Here is a 15,929-nt window from a genome sequence, read left to right on the forward strand (position 1 = left end):
CAGATGTCTGTCACTTTCTTCTGAGATGAGCGAGAGCAGCTTTCAGTTTCACTTCTAAAGTCTTCTGACTGTGTTGATGTTTTACATCATTAGAAGTAGCAGTAAAGAGACTTGCAAAGAGAGTGAAATGTTTTAATACAAAATATTTTACAAAATATTTCTACACACAGCAGTAACACTGTCAGATGTGGCTGAGTGTGAGTGTGCTGCTCATGTCCTCTGTCTCTCACATCATCTGGCAGTTCAATAAACAGAGATATTTAAAAAAAAACAAACAAGGTGTGAAGGGGATTCAGGTCAGAGTTTCTGCAGGAAGCGGAGCACCAAGTCTCGCAGTGTTGTGCGCAGCGGCTCGTTGTTGTCACAGACGATGTGTGTCCCGTCCTCCTCCAGCTGAATCAGCGTGTCTTCCGCCTGAAGGTGCAGAATGTGTCCGTCTGCCGTCTCCTCCACCTTCACCTCTGTAATACCATGCTGAGCAGGGGAGAAAGATGCACAGAACCGTTTTTATTAAGTTCTTTTTCCCTTTGTGTCACTCGTTCATGGCTTCAAAAATACATGGATAAAAAATATTGTTGTATCCTTTTATCTATTGAGCTTAAATCATGGGCTTCTGCAACTATAAACTACAAATCCTGTCAACGCTTTTCATGAGGAGACTGTAATCAGCGCTGACGAGATTAAGTCATAAAAAGCAACAGCAAATCAGGGGGGATGGGAAAAGTAAAAATAAATCTACTCAAAAGTGCTGAAGCCTGCTCACGAAAGGCGTCTGCAGACTTCCTACCTTTTGCAACGTGGAGAGGAACGCTTCCAGCGGCACAGCTCCACTCAGCAGAGGTTTCGGGGCCAGAGCGACTGGAGGCTCTTCGATGACCCGCTTCCTCTTCTTGCTCGGGGCCACTGGAGGAGGTTTGGGCACCGACTGGAAACACAGATGAGGGAGAGTTAAATTGTTACATGAACAATGGAAACCACACTTTCATTTTTATATATGAATGCTACCAAATCATATGAACATGAGTGACGGACACACACTCACCTGCAGTGTGTGTTTGTTGTCTTTGGAGTGCAGCACTGCAGACACAGTTGCCAGTGAGATGCCAGGTTTAATCTCAGAGGGCACCAGAGAGTTGGCCAACTTGAAAGAGAAGAATCTGACGTTTAGACTTGAAGATGTTCCACCTGTTCTCTGACAGGAGTTCAAACATCCCCATAATGCATCTCACTCTTTCATTCTCAGCTTTTGTCCTGGTTTGTACCAACACTGGAGAGAGTTTAAAACATGCTCTCACCACCTGTTTCAAAATGTACTGATTTTCTTTTATTCAACTTTGTCATCTCCGTCTATCTTGTCCCTACTTATCAGACAAGTTGAAGGAGATCGTATTCATTTCCAAGACTTCAGGCTGCAGTAGGTCCTGCTCCTGTGTGCTCACCTCTGGCAGTATGTAGATACGTTCATAGCGGCGTCTGAATGGCAGGTTGAGCACAGAGCAGCGTTTGTAAGGCATAGGAGGAGGCTGCAGCTCCAGCATCAGATCTGAGCGGTGGGACTGGGTCATTGGGGGCTGCGTGTACTGCTCTGGACACACCACATGGAGGGGCTGCAGGGAGGGAAAGACAGGACATGACGTGGACACAGAGCTTTGACATATATGACTTTGATTTGGATAAAATGTTCCAGAATTAGCGAGGCGATGTGGGTATGAAAAACTGGGAAAGAGCCTCCAACTCTTCTGGTTAAAATCACTCGTATGATGAGCATCAATATGGACAATTTAATGGCTCAGACAGTCGAACGAACATTACAGAGATTAGAGATAATCAAACAAAGATTAGAGATAGTCAATAAGATCTGTGTATTTATGTATCGTCTGTGTTGTATGACGTGACTCTCCCTGCAACCAAATCTACCTACGGGTACAATTATAGTTACCTGAACCTGAGATTAGAGATAGCTGAACAAAAATTAGAGATAGTCTAACAAAGATTAGAGATAGTCTAGTGTAGTCTAATTTAAAGGTAGTCACTTTTGAGAAACATTATGCAGAAAACTTTATAAATTGACCAGGAAGTTTTTAATTCTATCTCAAATGTTTACCATCTGCCACACTAAATGTTTAGTAACGTTTAGTGTGACATTTCAGTAACAAGTAAATGTAGCAGTAAGTGATTGTCTGACCATCTGAGAGGCGATTGATAATATTCACTTATATGCACAGCAGACATTTAGTTGAATGACAAATGATCCCCAGATGACAGAACACAAGTATCTGAAGGTCTACTTATTATTTAGGACTGGTGCCGACGAGACCATTATTTGCTTGTTCTATAACTTCTACAGTTTAATGTTAACTAAATGGCTTCTGGGACAGCCATCCTTTATTTAAGCCTCAAAAATCACTGAGGTTTCCTTCATTCACAATGATGCTGAGCTACAGATCAAAGCAAACACATTTTGTCCTCTATAAACTCTTTTTCTTATGAAAGCCAACAGTACATTTCTAGTCTCTATAAAAAGAGACAACTACATGAAGAACAAGCATCATGACCATCCTGTGTGGGCGCTACAGTACCTGGACTTCTTTGAGCAGCTTTGATACTTGGTGGAAGTTGAGCCGCGTGTCAATGGGACAGTAGACACACTTCATAGCCAGCGGCTGATAAGGAGCTAAGGCATCCAGGTAGGAGAAGTCTGGCTCTGGTGAGAAATAAGAGCAGTATATTCAGAAGCAAAGCACAACTTTATAATAACAGGAGTAATAGATTTCATCTCTTCATGTGTATGAAGCCGGAGTGCTCGTGATCTAGTCACCAGTGAAGATGATGGTGTTGAGGCTGGATTTCCCCCACAGCTCCATGAAGTGAACCACGTCCCCGAAGCGAAGAGACGGGTGCCCGGTGAAAACCACGCAGGGCTGTCTGAAGTCAGTGCTGAAGTCTCCATGAATGCTGGGGTAGTGCTTCAGCTTGTTGGTTTGGATCAACTGAAACCAAGATTCAGGCAACGTTAGGGAGGATTCTGCGTGGCGTTAGTGCAGAACGTAGAGGATGTGGAGACCCTGACTTTCCTAATCAATCCTCTTACTCATAGACTATAAATGGTGTCCTGGTTTTATAATATAATACACCAGTCCTAAATGTAAACTGCGGTCACAGTGGAGGAGTGTTTACCATGTTGTACTAAATGTAACTTCACGTGGTCTCTGCCAGCTTTTACAGGCTTTAACGGTCGATCTCTGAAATAGTGAGCAGCAGTGGCAGGACTCACCTCTGCATGAGGGAACGGAGGCTCTGGAAGGTAAACCTTGGATTGCTTGTTGTGGCAAAGCCTGAAATAAAAACCATAAAAAGGACATCTGAAGAGAATATCTGAGAATGATCGTGGACAAACAAGCACTGTATCAGGTGACCTTTGACCTTAAGCAACACTGTAAACACGCCCTGTTTACCAGTATGGTAGACAAGACAACGCTTTAATCACGAGGAAACACAAACATCTAAATACTGTAGTTTTAACCATTTCAACCAGCAGACACAGAAATGCTGCGCTTACAAACAGCAAATGATTGAGTTCAATAATTCACTCGAGGTTTAGCTTCTGCAGGGTTTAAAAAAAGTACATGGTGACATATCATTGAATGTTTTATATACGTTTTTACTTGTTAATATGTGAACTAAGACATTAAAACAGGTGAATATTACCAACGGACAGAGAAGCTGAACTAAATGGAACCAAACAGACACCTTTTCACACATCGTGTTTTTAGAAAACAAGCGGTTACTAAAAACATGACGAATAGTTCCTCACCACTCAGCAAAGATCTGAGAGAACTCCAGCGAGCTGTTTGCGACAGGTGAGATGAAGTAGAAGGGTGTGGTGCCCAGGTTGGCGCTGTCGATGAACTGGTACAGACACTCCAGCAGGTCGTATATCACCCCCGACGAGTAGCACGGCACGAGCACATTGCCTCCTGCTCGAATCGTCATGGCTACAGGCACGGATCAATAACAGTGACATTAAAAAGACTTTAAAACAAAGATGGAAGAGTGCATGGACGTATTTCAAAATGGAAAAACTGTCCGACCGTCTGTTCACCCTGTTCAGTGAATTTGACCCTACCTAGGTTGCTGCAGAACTCTCCCAGCATGCCGTCTGGGTTGGCTGTGGGCATCTGTGTGAGGCCTGTCAGAATTAAAACATCGCTGTTCTTCAGGGAGCTCTGGTCCATGGGCTTAAGAGAAGAGAAGATCACAAACGCTAAATATTTACCTCACTTCCTGTCATCGAAATTCTGCAATGACTTAGTTAATGTGTAATGTTAATTCACTGTTGCTGATGTCAGTCAGACCTGACACAGTTCAGCTTGACGAGAGCCAGCAGCTCTTCCTGATATCTGCAGGATGTTTGGGAGAACTTGTTGTTCACTAAAGGCTGCTTGATGTCACTGATTATTCTAGGTGGGTCAATGAGACATGACCCTGACAATCATATCTTTTTGAATATATGCAGAGCCTTTGGAAGTGTCAGGCAGTTATGTTTGAGCAGCACACTGAACCACAAGCGTGATGTTGAATCATGTCTCAAAGAGTGGGCCTTCTAATCTGATGTATAAACTTTCATCAACGTGAGCCATCTGAGTCTAAGGAGTCTGATTGTGTGGAGTCAAGTCTTGATCATTTCCTCGACACTTCCTGCAAGTTTGCCTCTGCCCACGTGTGTAACAACATGTGGCTGAAAGCCTGCTGACCTACCTGTGGATGTGTGGTGAGGAGGGATGAACCTGACACGTAAGCAACTTTCTCATGGTGAGATTGGATGATCCAGTTGGAGCTGCCTAATGAGTAACCAGAGCTTAAGGGGGAGACCTGTACAGCTCCAAACAACTCCTGGAGAAAGAAAAATGAATCGGAGGAAGAATAGAGGGAGCTAATTAAGTCGAACATACATCCATCAAAGCGTAAAGTCTGATGGGTTGGATCAAGTGAAGCCTGACGTGTCTGTTCTTACCACTTTCTGTGAATAACCCACAAGCTGCACTTTGCTCAGTGCAGAGTTGACTTCCTGCATGCTGTAGCTTCGCTTCCATGTCCACACTTCTACTGCATCCTTTAGTGGACCAGGGAGCATCCTTCATGTAGAAACACACATTCTTTCACATCTTATAGTTTCATGTGCATTATGTGAATTGGCATCGGTTGATTTCTCAACACGTTACACACCTCTGTATTTCCTTATTTTTCCAGCAGGTGGCAGACTGAGCCTTGGGAACTCTTTCCATGAAGTTCACTAACTCCTCCATCAGCAGTCTGAGAGAACAAAACAACAAGAAGAATCCATTAATTCATCATCTGAAACCCAAGACAATGTGTTTTGGTTCACAACACAATGTTTATTGTCCTGCGATGTCTTAAAAATACACATTTTAATTCAAAGCTTTGTTGAAGACCTGACGATCTGTATAAACAAACCCTGCCAACATAGAGACAGGTGTGATGCATGTTTTCCTTTCAGTTGATATCAAAGACAATATTCTGACCCGTTTGATGTCATACCTGCCGATCTGCAGGGTGGGCTCTGTGGCGTACACTGTCCCTGTGAAGCCGCTGTGTTCAGTAATATAAGGTAAGGCCATCATGCAGTGGTAGTTGGAGATCAGGATGACATCAATAGTAGAGAGATCCAGCAGTTCTCTCTGTGAGGTAAAGATTATTGATTAATATATATGTATATATATGTGTGTGTGTGTGTGTGTGTGTGTGTGTGCATGTGTGTTTATATAAAGTGAAGCATTTTAATATAATTTAATACAACTGGTTCACTATCATACAACAATTACTGATAAACAGAAATAAAAGTTGTTTTCAGGCTACTTTCTTGGTTTTATTTTACCAGTCTGCTAGCATAACTTCCTGCAGCTAAAATGTGATTTTAGAGCATTTAACTTAAGTCTAAAGCCAAAAGACTTTCGCTAAACTTGCTACATAATGCAATAGATGTGTGGATTTGACTACCTCGGGCAGACAGAACTCTGGTTGTGAGTCTACAAACACTCTTCCTGCACACTCTTTCAGCTCCTGGAAAGAAGGGAAGAATCTTTAGACATTCACAGAGGGAGAAACTTTAGTGAAGATACACGTTGAACACTTCTCTTGTACCTTTTCTAAGTTTACTGTCCCGTCCTTAGAGACCCAACCTGGCAGCTTGGAGAGTCTGGGGCTGAAAGAAACAAACGCTTACAAATATAACTCCATGTTTAAGGCAAAAGCTCTGTTGGTAAAAATAACAACGATAACAAAGGTGATGTCTGTGACTGACCTGTGAACGAGAGGAAGAGGTAGGAAGTTGAGGACTGACGTGGTGTCCAGCCCACAGTCCAGCATAATGGTGGTGGATTTGAATTTGAGAACATTGCAGGGCAGTGTAGGATGACCTGACAGACAGTACTGAAACATAAGGAAGGAAAGTATTCAGTGATACATGAGGAAACATCGCTGTGCCAACTATAATTTTTGTGCAGATACAGTACAATAAGATGTTCATCAATCTGTGTGGCGACAAAAATTTAGACACTCTACTAAAGAGCAGGTAAAAGACTCGTCTGACCTACAACCAAGAGCAACCTTTAGCAAAGAAAAGAAAACACTTAAACATCGAGAAGAACCTGACTCAGGTTGAACACACATAGTCACAGGAGTGCTGGGCTTGAAAAAGGAGGATAGAGGGAGATGAAAGAAGAAGGATGGAGGCAAATAACAACAAGAATGAATAAGATACGAGATGCTTCAGTTTAAAACAGTCCTGTGCGTCAGTTTTATTTTAAGAGCTCCGTTGGCAAACATTAAACATGTGACTTGTTTTGGACTGTTTTAATTGATAGTTTCCAAACACAGGCTGTTAGCTACACTCATGTTAGCCCCAGTGTTTGAGATATACTGAGCTGTCAGCTGCGGAGCTACCATCCAGACTCGCTACGATTTAGTGACGCGTTCTTCAATTTAGATTGGCTTGAATGTGTTACTTTAATCTCCAACATCATGTCCACTCACCAATTTCATTTTCAAGCCAAGTTACAGGAGACGTATTAGCCGTAAGTGGTCAGGTTGCTAACACTGTGTTTCTTTCTCATTACTGCCCCCTACAGGAGTGGAGGGTCACAACCACACACATTTCACACTCGTGTTGGTTTGGTATGGCTCTCAAAATATCAATAATTGCTGTCAACAAGTGCAACGTGGCCACAGACGACTGTCAGTCAGTGCTTTACTTCCTCTTTACTTCCGCTTTTATTTGACAGGCGAAGAGACACCTGCACTGTCATTATTATTATTATTATTATTATTGTTATTTACAAATGGACTTGATAGCAAACCCTTGTCCTTGTTGTAATGCCTTTTTTAAAACAGTTTTTACAATATTAAATAAAAAACATTGAACGCAGAAGAAAATAAATACAATTTAAATGCATGTATATGTATAAAAACGACGAAGATAATACACACTCAATAATATGAATGTTTGAAAAGCTTTGTTCTTAATATTTAACATATTGTCTCAGTTCATTTATGAAGTGAAGGAAAGTTGGTTGGGACTCATTTTGTTTTGTGAATTTTGAATTTTCCGGAAAAAAAAAAAAAAGTTTTGTAACATACAGCATATAATTTCCTTTCTAAAATTACAGCAGTACACTATTCCTCTTAATGTCAACATCCATCTTAAATGTCTTAACGTCTTTAACACAGTGAAAGAAAACATGAGAAATGACATTTTACTCAAGAACCACCAGTTTAGCTGGGGAGATTGGATGTCATATTTTTGTATTGGCGCCTATCATGACACTCAAGGTCACCTTGCAGAAAAATAAAAACCACACAACAAAACAGGAACACAATCAACTATTGATAACTACTAATTTTCTGATATTTCATCACTTCTCCCACCGTTTACGTATCATTAAATAAAGACGACCAAAACATCTAAAAAAAAAAGACTGTTTATTATACTCTTAGATATTAGTATTATTGTATTCTTGTTAATTAATTAGAAGATGGCACGCGGGTGTGAGTATAACTTGAAGGTAAAACTGAGGGCTAAAAGTGGGCAGGGATAAAACATCGACCCGACCAATCAGCATTCACTCTAGTGGCTTAGCCACGCCCATGCTAAACTAGTGGTGGATAGCTAAACACCACTTCCAGCAGCTGTCAAACCACTCCTAAGTTACTCAAGCTGTGTCATTTATCTCAGACAGAAAAAAACCATGCCTTCGTGAGAATGTTTCGAAACTGATGTGGTAACTCTGGTACTTCTGTCTCTACAGTCGGCTTTGACTTTTTGTAAAAAAATATTTCAATTTCTGTGTGTTTTTTTGTGGCTAACGGCTAACATGAAAGTGCAGAGGCTTTGAGTCCACTGAGGTCGATGTTGTCTCATGGAGGATTTGTACAAATATTAGTCAAGCGGATTTACAAGTGGGCAAGACAGGTATGTTTACTGATACGCACATTTATTTTTCTAATGTCAGCCAAGATTCAAACAGTCAGTCTACATTTTAACTGTAAATAAATAGTTACGTCACCTCATCATAATGAGTTAAAATATTTATACCATAAAAATTAAAATGACGTTTAGTTACATTTGCTTTCACAATGGTAGAGCTCATAATAAACACTTTATACACTTCTACACGTTATAGTAGAAAACTGTCAGCATACACACACACACACACACACACACACACACACACGTGTCCATACGTTTAAAAAAAGATATCACTATACATTTTACGGAGTTAAAAGGTGTTTGGGTTTTTTTAGCTTTTTGATACTGTACGTACATGTATTTATAACCTGCTGACTTGTCAATATCCACTGCTTCGACTTAGCTTTATGGTAGAACGTGTTGCCATGACAACGTGACAAAACCACATGTCTTAATAAGTGAGTGTCACCCTTGTCAGTGCTTAGTCATCCCGATAAAGGGACTATGTTTGCATTTTTATGGAACAAGTGTCTTGGTATTTAACAGACCAGCAGTGAGGGATACACACTCAGTTTCTTCACTATGGGCCATGCCTGCAGTAATCACCTCGGGATCCCTCCTGCCAAGGGCCCCAATGCTGTGGGATGCACTGACTTCATGATGGACCACACTGAAAAGGTAAAGCTGAGCCACATAACTAATCAGGATGCATTTTGGATGTGTTTAACAATCCTTTAAATATATAGTGTTTGATAAGGATCTGAGTCTGCTCTAGGTTTAATACAGGAGTGGCAGTGTGACGCAATCTCTTCTTACCAAAGAAGGAAACATAAGAATAAAAGGGATACTGAAGAAAAGAAAGAATACCTTAAAACAGAGATGAATGTGAGATGTAATGGAGACTTGAGCTGTTTCAGATGTATAACTCTTCTGTCTGGCCTCAGTGATACTATAACATGTTTAGTTATTGTACAGAGAAGCACCATGCAGAAAGCTTATCAGCTATAAAGCTGCTAAAGTTGTTCATCACTTCCATTTATTGGTCAATCTTGCTTCAGCTCATCGAGGACAAGAGTTTCAAAGTTCAACATGATAGACACAGTATCTGTATGAAGAAATGTAATCCCACAGGTATATGGGTCATTTCTTAACAAAACAAAGTGTGAACGCTGTACTGCTTTAACGCCTCACTCCGTCTTGTTTACAGGGAAGCTTCTTCCGGCTCTACTATCCCTGCCAGGAGACGGAAAAAGCAGAAAAACCAGACTGGGTACCATGTAGGGAATATTTTAACGGTCTGGCAGACTTCATGAAAATCAACAGGTCTCTCAGTGAAAAGATTTTCAACTACCTCTTTGGTAATTTCTCCTCCCATTAGTACTCTTACTTGTGTAAATGTGCATCTTGTATCCAGGCGTTTTCATACTACCCTGTGAGGTTTGTCTGTGTATGACATTTTCAATATACTTGTGAAATGATCTAAACGTTTTCTCCTGGATCGCTTTGGAGTTTTGCTTGTGCTAAACAATTGAATCCTTATAATGTCATGTTGACATGTAATTAATCTGTTCTTTACATTGTGACAAGAATAAGTTTGACTTTCACCAAGCAAAGAGATCTCCTATGATTCAAAGGAATCACACTCTTGTCCGCTTTAATTCTGGAAGTTGGTTTTATTGTCACACTGTAGAAATGTGTGGACATGATAGTCATAGTCATCAGCACTATAAAGTCCTCACATTCTCCAGTAAAATGTCTGTAATGCTTCTTAATAATGTTATTGAGCTTCAGATCTGTGCATTACAGGTTCCTTTAAGATCCCAGCCTACCTTGATGCTCCATTTAAATCAAATGTTAAATGTCCCGTGGTTGTCTTCTCTCACGGCCTCGGAGCCTTTAGGTATACACATTTATTTATTTAAAAAAAAAGAAAGAAAAAAAACATCATATACAGCAACATAGAGGCCAAAGTGACTGTCTAATCGATGTCTCCTTGATGTTTTCTCAGGACTTTGTATTCAGCTATATGTGCAGAACTGGCCTCTCAGGGCTTCATTGTGGCGTCCGTGGAACACAGGTACGAGTACATTCATAACTTCATTAAATCCACTTTAAGTTCTTCTGGATTCATGTATTTTACATATAAATGGAGCCTCCCTAAAGGAAGCAGAAATGAGATTGGTTGTGTGGCAGGGATTCAAATGTAGCTGGCATTGTAAGTTATCATGTATTCAGTCTGTAGCTAATCAAACTGTCGGCTTGTTTACATTAAAGGTACACTGAAAATTAGAAACTAATGCCACGTGTTGGTTGGAGGAAATAATAGTTTAACTATAACCAAACAAACAATAACAGAGGTCAGTCCCTCCTGCAAACTACTGTCTGTTTATCTGTGGAGTAGGGGTGGAAAGAGTGTTTGGACAATAGTACGAACCAGGTCATCACATTTCTTTTCAGTATAGAGACAAGGGTACCATATGGAGATGAATAATGGCCTCAGCTTGTCGCTCAATGTGGACTGAAGTGGTATTCCACTGAATTTTAGCAGCCAGGTGAAGGCCAAACAGCATGTGCATGTGTGCTGTGACGTATTTCAGAGCTGTGACACGGGACAGAGTATGTTTCACGTGCTGCATGGTCAGAGGTCAGTCCAGACGCTCAAGCTGTGTTATTGTTGTCACGCTGCCAAGTGAGTATGCTTAGTCACTGACCAAATACAAAACAGGATGTTAAATGTGATCTCATGCTTCCCCAGTATTTACATCTAACATAATGGGAGTCATCTTTGTCCAACTTTCTTTTGCAATATTATATTTTGAGGGGAAACTTACAAATACAACCAAATAATGGAAAAAAGCCTAGTCTTTTACTAGTTTAATGGTCACATATTATCCTCCTTTTCAACCAGTTTAAATAAGTCTCAGAGCTCCCCGAAACATGTGTGTGAAGTTTCTTGTTCTAAATCCACTGTGATCCTGTATTTGATCACGTCTATAAACCCCTCTATTTCAGCCCTGATCAGAACAGGCTGTTTCTGTGTCTGTAGCTTTAAATATGTAAATGAGCTGTGTGTGTCCATGCTTGAGTGGCTCTGGTTTTCTCACTTTATGCCACATTGTTTACACTGAGAAGGCAAACATCAAGCTGTGGGAGTGTCACCCACTTGGGGGAGGGGTTACTTCCCTTTGTGATGTCATAAAGGGAAATGGCCTGTTTGAGCTCACATTTTCTGAGCTTTAAGGACGGAGGCGATGGACTTTTTTTTTTATAATTGGGGTGGGTTTGTAGCCAGACTAAGGACAACAAATAGTGTTAGAAAAACATGGGGAAGTGTATTTTGTATCGCGTGACTTTTAAACATTTAATATTGTGCGTTTCTTTGGCATTCAGAGACGAGTCAGCGTCAGCTACGTATTATTACCGTGAAAAAACCGAGGCTGAAAAGGCGAACGAGAATGTGCCGAAAACATCCGCCTCAGCTCAAGACAACCTGGTTATAGAGTGGATGTACTACAGAAGTCTGAGGCACGGAGAGCGCGAATTCCCGCTCCGAAATAGCCAGGTGAGAAGCATACAGCACTGGATGAAATTGACAGCAGCAAAATGGCAACGTCTGAACTTAGACTCACTAACCAACATGCTAATGTTGATCAAATCAAACCACATCCTTAATTCTTCAGCCTGTCATGTGTTTTTTGTGTCTCATAAGTAACTTCCTTCTTGCTTACTATCTCATACTGCCTCTGTTAGGAAATACTAATCTGCATTATGTTGAGACTGTATTTCAATGTTTTGGATTCATGTCCAACCATTTCATTGTGCTGTAATTTCTTTTCCCCGTCTCCTCACTCACATGAATCCTTGTTGTCTTTCCCAGGTCAAACAGAGAGGAGATGAATGTATTCTTGCTCTGGACAAACTCGCCGAAATCAACTCAGGAGTAGCCGTGCAGAATGTGTTGCAAACTAAGTTTGACTGGACAACTTTGGAGGTAAACTTAAGGCTGGTTCACACAGCAGGATAATTAGGCAGATTATGCCCCGATTCTCTCCTTCCGATAATCTTAAGGACGCCCCGATCATCGTTAAATAATATTTTAAGATCATCCTGCCGTGTGTGGTGTGTTCAGACTGCTCTCGTCAGGACCGCTCCGATCTCAAATCAGGGCTATTCAACATGTTTGATTGTTTTGGCCTGATTTCTCATCATGTCCCCCCGAGGGGAAAACGAGCACATGTTGACTGTGACGCAAAGCCAATCAGAAAGCGAGGTGACGTAGTGGCGAGGAAACGCCGGAAGGTTTTGCGAGATTTCCCGTCTGATCAGAGGACGTTTGCGTCTGTGCAGTCTTTATTGTGTCAGCACAACAACCTTTTTGCGACAGTTACAGTTTAGGTATCTCCAGTGCATCCTGACATCCTCAAATAGATTATCATTAAAGTGTTTCTTTAAGAGTCATTCAAAGTCTCAGGTCTGTGACGAGCGCAGCCCCCTGACCGGGGTGGGACCTCAGTCTGACCTCACCCTTATTTACGGCGTCTCGAATTAAAAAGTTTGGGAAGACCTGATCCAAACCACAACGGTATAATATTTACAGAGACTCAATATACATACTGTAACTCCACTATGAGCCATCGACTGAGGATTACAGAAGGCGTAGTGGTTTAAGTGATGAAGAGGAGAAGATATTTCATCAACTGTCCTTTTACCTGGGTGACTTTTTTTATAGTGGTTTTGTTTTTCACCATCTGTTCTCATTTCCTGTGGCCTACAGAACACCATGGATATGTGTAGGATTGCTGTGATGGGACATTCCTTTGGTGGAGCTACAGTGATTGAAGCTCTGTGCAAAGAGGTTAAATTCAAGTATGTCATTCATATTCAACTTCATTTCACCGTTCGGCTGGAAACCAGCATTTTTTTTTTTTGTGTCAGTAAACAAAGTGAAATCATTCTTGTGAAATGTAGCTCAACACCCAGTTTTAGATCTATCTATCTTCCGTGTTTTACAACAACCTTCCCTCTCTATAGGTGTGGCATTGCACTGGACTCCTGGATGTTTCCTTTAGACGATGAGATTTTTGCCCGGGTGAAGCAGCCGATCTTCTTCATCAACTCTGAGAAGTTTCAGTGGGCGGGGAACATCAGCCGCATGAAGAAGTTGGACTCAGCCGTCATTCAGAGAAAAATGATCACTATCAGGTAAGAATGAAAGTCGTGCAATGAAGTTGATTCATAATAAGTCTTTGTGATGGTGTGGAAGTCAGATCCATATTTCTCCCCGATGTGTCTTGACGTTGTCCTTCAGAGGAACAGTCCACCAGAGTTTTCCAGACTTCACCTTCCTGACGGGCAACTGGATCGGGAAGCTGATGAAGCTGAAGGGAGAGATCGACCCAGAGCTCGCATTAGACCTCAGCAACAAAGCAACCCTCGCCTTTCTGCAACGCCATCTAGGTATGAATGTTAACGCACTGATATTTCCTGCAGTGCATCATAAAGGGCCTTTCAGATAGGACGCGGTGCACACGAGGTGACCGAAACAATAGACGGGGAAATGGCTTGAAAACGTAGCTTCTGCCACCGTGGCCGATATGTCGACGAGAAAAAATACTCCGGGCACTTGACAGTTTATGCTCATCCCGCTGAGCTGCAGCGCTAAAACGACCGCGTTATGAGCACGATACATAACTGCTCTGTTTTAAACACACCTGTTTTGAGAGATGTTTCAAACAGTTACCAGGAGGGTTTTTTTTTTGCTGGTAGACCTTTTAAAACTGGAGCTCAGGAAAGTAAGAAGCCTTTTGATGTGATCTGAGCTGCTCTCCTATTAGACATGCAGAGTGAACGTCTGGGAGCGCTGTGCGAAAGTACAAAAAGTTTTCAGTTTAGCGCAGAGAGATATGCCCTGGTGCAGAGCAAGCCAATACACGATGAAGTGGCTTTACAGCGCCCACCACGTCCCATCTGAAAGGCCTTTCACTCTGGATCACGTTAAGAACAGAAATGCACATTTTCTGCCCGAGTTATGCTGCAGTCCTGAATGAACATTGTCATGCCTTTTACAGGCCTGGAGAGAAACTTTAACCAGTGGGATCCTTTGATTGACGGGCAAGATGAAAACCTAATTCAAGGAACAAATATTACTTTGCTTCAGTCTGCCATATAAGTGCAGTAGATACCGAGGACTCTCGCCATCTGCCTTCATATGCTGCTGTGTTGGACTCAGTGGAACAGTCCAAGAATGATTGGCCAGGTCTACTCAGCACTCGGAAAGGACTGAGGATAATATTTTAATGTAGTAATGGAAAGAAAAGATCCTCTCTACCTCACCATTAGGACAGACTTTTCATTCTGGACAGATACAACAATCAGTGGATCAATGTTCGTTTCATGAGGCCTGAATGCTTCTTTTCACCGTCTCACTATCACCTTGATGAAAACTCCTTGGACTCTATTTTAGCAGACTGAAATTACGTTATTTCATACAAATTTTCCTTTGGCCTTTTGGATGTGAGTTTCCAACAGAGACAAGTTATACTATGATTGCTGTGTGATTATGTAACATGGCCTTGAATGAGAATCATGTCCAACCAATAGGCTGGAAATGAGCTATGTTATAAGCTACCAATGATAATGAACATGTATAACTAAATTAAATAGATGGTCGTCTTAGCTAATGAGTTTACTTTAAAGGATTCCAACACTAAAAACAAACATGCCATAACTCAGTGTTAACACTGTTCATCCTGAGTCACTGTGACAGCCTTCTACTTTTATATATATAAATATATGCCATTTATACACACCATATATCCAATAAACCTGGGTTGTATACTAACACACACTGGCATTTTAATTTAAGTTCATTGTAATGAATCTACTCTGAACATGTCTATAATCCCTCTATTTCAGCCCTGCCAAAAACTCAGAACAGGCTGTTTCTGTCTGTAGCTTTAAGTTTAAATAAGCTGTTTGACCACGCCCCCTCTCTGGAAGTGGATGTGGCTCTGGCTTTACTGCACCATGTCCTATTGTTTACAGTGAAAAGGCAGAGAGCTGAACAAACACTTAGCTGTGGGACTGTCACCCACCTGAGAGCGGGGTTACTGACCTTTGTGATGTCACAAAGGGCAAATCTCCATACCAAGCAATATTAAGTATGAAGCAGAAGTGCAAAATACTGCAGCTAGTTAAGGGTTCGCATTAGGCTGGCTCCAAGAGTCCTGGAAGTCACTTACACAGCAGAGCCAAAAAGTTGTTTTTACAGCAGAAATCAACGTTCTTACAGCCTGGAACAATATTCCTGAAGATACAACACTTGTTTTGTCCTCTTAAACAAAAACGGTACAGGGGTGATTTTTATTTATTTTTAACAACGCAGGCGTTCTGATTATATGAATAATGTGTTATCCATAGTTACAGGTGGGAGTGGTTTGTAAGG

At 41.4% G+C, this 15,929-nt stretch overlaps 2 protein-coding genes and 1 long non-coding RNA gene across 4 annotated transcripts in view; 2 read left to right on the forward strand and 1 right to left on the reverse strand.

Annotated features, from left to right (window-relative positions):
* Window positions 1–15,929, forward strand: part of LOC306830190 — a 332,171-nt gene that overhangs the window by 151,597 nt on the left and 164,645 nt on the right. The window lies entirely within an intron of this gene.
* ints9 (integrator complex subunit 9) lies at window positions 119–7,189 on the reverse strand. Its single transcript, XM_079354972.1, has 17 exons — window positions 7,054–7,189; window positions 6,323–6,450; window positions 6,163–6,223; window positions 6,019–6,081; window positions 5,560–5,699; window positions 5,227–5,313; window positions 5,015–5,135; window positions 4,759–4,893; window positions 4,127–4,238; window positions 3,815–3,995; window positions 3,275–3,335; window positions 2,819–2,990; window positions 2,580–2,704; window positions 1,440–1,607; window positions 1,043–1,141; window positions 788–925; window positions 119–474 (listed from the first exon to the last, which is right to left on the reverse strand). Exons 1-17 carry the CDS (start codon window positions 7,060–7,062, stop codon window positions 298–300), a joined length of 1,977 nt encoding a protein of 658 aa, XP_079211098.1. The 5' UTR covers window positions 7,063–7,189; the 3' UTR covers window positions 119–297.
* Window positions 8,155–15,328, forward strand: pla2g7 (phospholipase A2, group VII (platelet-activating factor acetylhydrolase, plasma)). 2 transcript variants are annotated; one of them, XM_079366068.1, is made up of 11 exons: window positions 8,155–8,488; window positions 9,032–9,163; window positions 9,693–9,843; window positions 10,292–10,385; window positions 10,494–10,562; window positions 11,876–12,047; window positions 12,363–12,476; window positions 13,260–13,351; window positions 13,517–13,687; window positions 13,794–13,942; window positions 14,554–15,328. In XM_079366068.1, the coding sequence occupies exons 1-11, from the start codon at window positions 8,426–8,428 to the stop codon at window positions 14,652–14,654; spliced, it is 1,308 nt and encodes a 435-aa protein (XP_079222194.1). In that variant the 5' UTR covers window positions 8,155–8,425; the 3' UTR covers window positions 14,655–15,328. The 2 variants fall into 2 exon arrangements, with proteins under 2 accessions (XP_079222194.1, XP_079222195.1); XM_079366069.1 differs by having other exon boundaries at window positions 9,037–9,163.

The sequence above is a fragment of the Symphodus melops genome (assembly GCF_947650265.1).
Source record: "Symphodus melops genome assembly, chromosome: 1".
Classification (NCBI taxonomy): Eukaryota; Metazoa; Chordata; class Actinopteri; order Labriformes; family Labridae; genus Symphodus; species Symphodus melops.

What these genes read in the sequence shown, in the direction of transcription:
- ints9 (XM_079354972.1), bottom strand. An exon ending in AAAAATAAGGAAATACAGAG is followed by an intron (nt 5,136 to 5,226) that starts GTGTGTAACGTG and finishes TTCTACATGAAG; the next exon opens with GATGCTCCCTGGTCCACTAA. An exon ending in AGCTGCTCAAAGAAGTCCAG is followed by an intron (nt 1,608 to 2,579) that starts GTACTGTAGCGC and finishes CCCTCCCTGCAG; the next exon opens with CCCCTCCATGTGGTGTGTCC.
- pla2g7 (XM_079366068.1), top strand. Translation starts at nt 8,426, where the DNA reads ATGTTGTCTCATGGAGGATTTGTACAAATATTAGTCAAGCGGATTTAC. An exon ending in GTGGCGTCCGTGGAACACAG is followed by an intron (nt 10,563 to 11,875) that starts GTACGAGTACAT and finishes TTTGGCATTCAG; the next exon opens with AGACGAGTCAGCGTCAGCTA. An exon ending in AGAAAAATGATCACTATCAG is followed by an intron (nt 13,688 to 13,793) that starts GTAAGAATGAAA and finishes GTTGTCCTTCAG; the next exon opens with AGGAACAGTCCACCAGAGTT.